General features: G+C 43.8%; 1 protein-coding gene across 5 annotated transcripts in view; it reads left to right on the top strand.

Moving 5' to 3' along the window:
• The first annotated feature begins 212 nt into the window (after positions 1-212).
• The window catches only part of ABCD4 (ATP binding cassette subfamily D member 4), a 33,331-nt gene continuing 29,758 nt past the window's right edge, over positions 213-3,785 (top strand). For 4 of the 5 annotated variants that reach the window (XM_075194581.1, XM_075194580.1, XM_075194584.1 and 1 more), the window contains exons 1-2: positions 231-349; positions 1,829-1,956. In XM_075194581.1, coding sequence (XP_075050682.1) covers positions 316-349; positions 1,829-1,956 — 162 coding nt within the window. In that variant the 5' untranslated portion in view covers positions 231-315. Of the gene's footprint in view, positions 350-1,828; positions 1,957-3,785 lie in introns of all 5 variants that reach the window. The other variant, XM_075194582.1, reaches the window with a different exon arrangement.

Raw genomic sequence — 3,785 nt, 5'->3', positions numbered from 1 at the left:
AGGGAAGAACATGAGACCCGTGATGTAAATGTTTTTGGGATGGAGGGAACTTGTGATAACAGCTGGGGAGTGGGATCTATACTGGACCTATAGAGTCTCTTACTGACTTCATGTTGTCCTGCACAGTTTACCAGCCCCAGGTTCCATCATCCACATCCATATTCTACACCTGCTTCTGGCCTCCCAGTCTCCCCCCCTGTTCTCACTCTCCCGCACCTTCCTTCTCACAGACCGCGGCTGGACTGGATCTTTCTGTGCAGATTCCTGAAAATTCAGAGTGTGCTGTTTCCAAGATGGACGTCTCCCAACACACTGATGTTGTTTACACTTCTGATAGTGGCACTAACAGGTGAGCGCTCATGTTATACACAGGTTACATGAACAATGCACAAGGCCATCGCAGGACAGATACTGTAGTGTTATTAGTTATGTATCTGTCGTAGATTTTACTGGCTCTTACTGTGACGTTAGGGTTAGGGGCAGCCACAGGGAGACCATCTGATAGCGAATCAGAATGAATGAGTTGTACAGAACTCACAGCTGGACAGGTGTTCTAGAGGTGGGAGGGGTACGACGTGACGCAGTTCTGTCACCACAAGAGGTTTATTTTCCTGTAGCACATTCTACGCATTTTACCACTGCCCCTTCTAATGACTATAATCCACAGTGTGGCCCTTGGACCATGTATGGTTGTGCATCACTAATGTAGCGTACAATAAAAGAATGTATATTGAAGTGGGCCAGAAGTTGTGGGGTTATTGCAGGGGATTTGGGAGGTGACAGTAAATGTGTGTGTGCGGCTCTGTCCACTGATTGATGTACAGATTATAGGTCCGGCACACCGGGGTGTAAGGATAAATCCGCTACTCTATATCACAAGTTTTACTCCTCTTCTGCCCTCACAGTGACAAGACCCCAGCGTGTGCCAAGTGTAACTACTTCTGAAAGAAGTAATACTGATCTTTAACAGACCAGTCCCCACTTTTTGTCACGTGTTTTCCCAGGAGTCCAGACTTCTCCATAAATGAGCGAACGGTCTCTGGGTGCCTGAGACCCGCTGTAGAATGTAGAAGAAGTGAGGACTTGGCGTATCATGAGAACCTGTCCCCTTAGAAATGAAGCTGTCTCTAGCTTGGGAGGGCATTTTCCTGGCATAGTTGCCTTGGCTGGTTACAAAGACATTGACTATACAAGATTTGGTATAATGTCCAGTGTGGGCTATGGTTTTAGATTAGATGATCCCACAATGTCATCGTGGCCTGTAAACTCCATATTAAGACTAGTGATTCACTGAAAACAATTTTATTAATGCAGAGACAACATTGTGTTGTGAGGTGCGACTGCGTGTTACCTAAACATGGTAACGTGGTCCATCCCTGGCCTCACGTGTAGCGGGGGATTAGCAGGTTCGGAGGGTTGTAAGACACTTCAGGAGAAGCAGCATCCAAAGCTTTCAGTATGTTATCATTCTAGTCTTTTGTAACTTGTACCTCAGTCTCGATAAATGAGGATTCTAAATAATTTATGTGTTTAAACAGCAGGGAACCTGTGTATTCTTCTGGTTGTCTCTTTCTCCTCACAGGGCAGCTGATGCTATACCAGGTTGGTATCTTGGTTGTGTGTAATCATTCTTCTCTCATGGTCCTCCGTCTTTCTCCTCACAGGGCAGCTGATGGTATACCAGGTTGGTATCTTGGTTGTGTGTAATCATTCTTCTCTCATGGTCGTCCGTCTTTCTCCTCACAGGGCAGCTGATGGTATACCAGGTTGGTATCTTGGTTGTGTGTAATCATTCTTCTCTCATGGTCCTCCGTCTTTCTCCTCACAGGGCAGCTGATGGTATACCAGGTTGGTATCTTGCCCAGTCAGTTTTATGGAGTTCTCTCAGACCGGGATTTGTCAAGCTTCAAAAATTTGATCGTCCTGGCCGTGATTCTGATCCTTGTTATTTCTGTGGTGAGTGTTGTGCTTGGAGCTGCTCATAGTTACAATTACATATGGATTTAGTGGAGGGTCTACTAATATGGTCATTACATTGATTTGTCGGGTATTATTAGTGAATGATAAGATTAGTGTGTGCAAGTTTTGGTAAGGTGGCCATAAGCATTGCAGTGTAATCAGCCAAGATGTGTGGTAGATTGGATGCACAGGAATCTATCCGGGTACTTGTGTAACCTCTGTGTTCTCATACTTCCTCTTTGCTAAGACTTAATGACAGACTGATTGTTCAACTCCACAAGACTATGTAGTCACTTATACACTGATCAGCTACAATATTAAAAACGAATACGTGTGTAGCTCCCCCTTGTGCCGCCAAAACAGCACTGACCCATCCAGACATGGACTCCACAAGACCTCAGAGTGTCCTGTGGTATCAGTCACCGAGACATTAGCAGCAGATTCTTTAAGTTCTGTAAGTTGTGAGGTGGGGTCTCCATGGCTCGGACTTGTTCTTCCAGCACATCCCACAGATGGCCGTTTGGATTGACATCTGGGGAATTTAGAGGCTGAGTCAAAACCTTGAACTCTTTGTCATGTTTTTCAAACCCATCCTAAACAATATTTGGCATGGAGCATTATCCCGCTATATGAGGCCACTGTCATCAGGTAATACCGCTGCCATGATGGGGTGTACTTGGTCTGCAGCAATGTTTAGGTAGGTGGGTACGTGTCATAGTAACATCCACATGAATGTCAGGACCCAGGGTTTCCCAGGAGAACATTGCCCAGAGCATCGTACTGACTCCGCTCTCCAGTCATTCTGCAAACAAACTGCCTTCTGTTACAGTCAAATATTTAAAATTTTGACTCATCAGTCCAGAGCACCTGCTGCCATTTTTCTGCACCCCAGATCCTATGTTTTTGTGTATAGTTGAGTCGCTTGGCTTTGTTTCCACATAAAAGGTTGGCATTTTGGCTGCAATTCTTCCCTGAAGACCACTTCTGGACAGACTTCTCCGAACAGTATATGGGATTACCTGGGTCCCACTAGTATTTTACAGATCTCAGCCGAAGGGCTGGAGAGTGGTACAATAATGAGTGTCTGCATCTCAGCAAATGGAGTAGAGGATTTGGTCAGGATTAATGGTGTCCTCAATGCTGAGAAATACAGACAGGTACTTATCTATCATGTGATACCATCAGAGAGGCCTCTGATTGGGCCTGAATTTATTCTGCAGCAGGACAAGGAGCCCAAACATACAGCCAATGTCATTAAGAACTATCTTCATCACCGTAAAGTAGAACAAGGAGTCCTGGAAGTGATGAGACGGCCTCCACAGAGCCCTGATCTCAACATCATGGAGTCTGTCTGTGATTACATGAAGAGACTGAAGGATTTGAGGAAGTTACATCCACAGAAGGTCTGTGGTTAGTTCTCCAAGATGTTTGGAACAACCTGCTGAGTTTCTTGAAAAACTGTGTGCAAGTGTACCTAGAAGGATTGATGTATTGCTGCTATTTTGAAGGCAAAGGGTGGTCACACCAAATGTTGATTTGATTAAGATTTCTCTTCTGTTCATTCACTTTGCATCGTGTTAATTGACAAAAAATAAACTATCAACACTTCTATTTTTGAAAGCATTTCTACCCTGCATAATTTTTTACACACCTACCTAAAACTTTTCCACAGTAGTGTGTGTATGTGTATATATATATATATATATGTGTGTGTGTGTGTGTGTGTGTGTGTATATATATATATATGTATATATGTGTGTATGTATATATATATGTATATATGTGTGTGTATGTATGTATATATATATATATATATGTGTGTGTGT

This window comes from Mixophyes fleayi, unplaced genomic scaffold (assembly GCF_038048845.1).
Source record: "Mixophyes fleayi isolate aMixFle1 unplaced genomic scaffold, aMixFle1.hap1 Scaffold_65, whole genome shotgun sequence".
In the NCBI taxonomy this organism is placed as follows: domain Eukaryota; kingdom Metazoa; phylum Chordata; class Amphibia; order Anura; family Limnodynastidae; genus Mixophyes; species Mixophyes fleayi.
The sequence above is the reverse complement of the archived record's forward strand: the minus strand, read 5'-3'. Positions and strand labels throughout refer to the sequence as shown.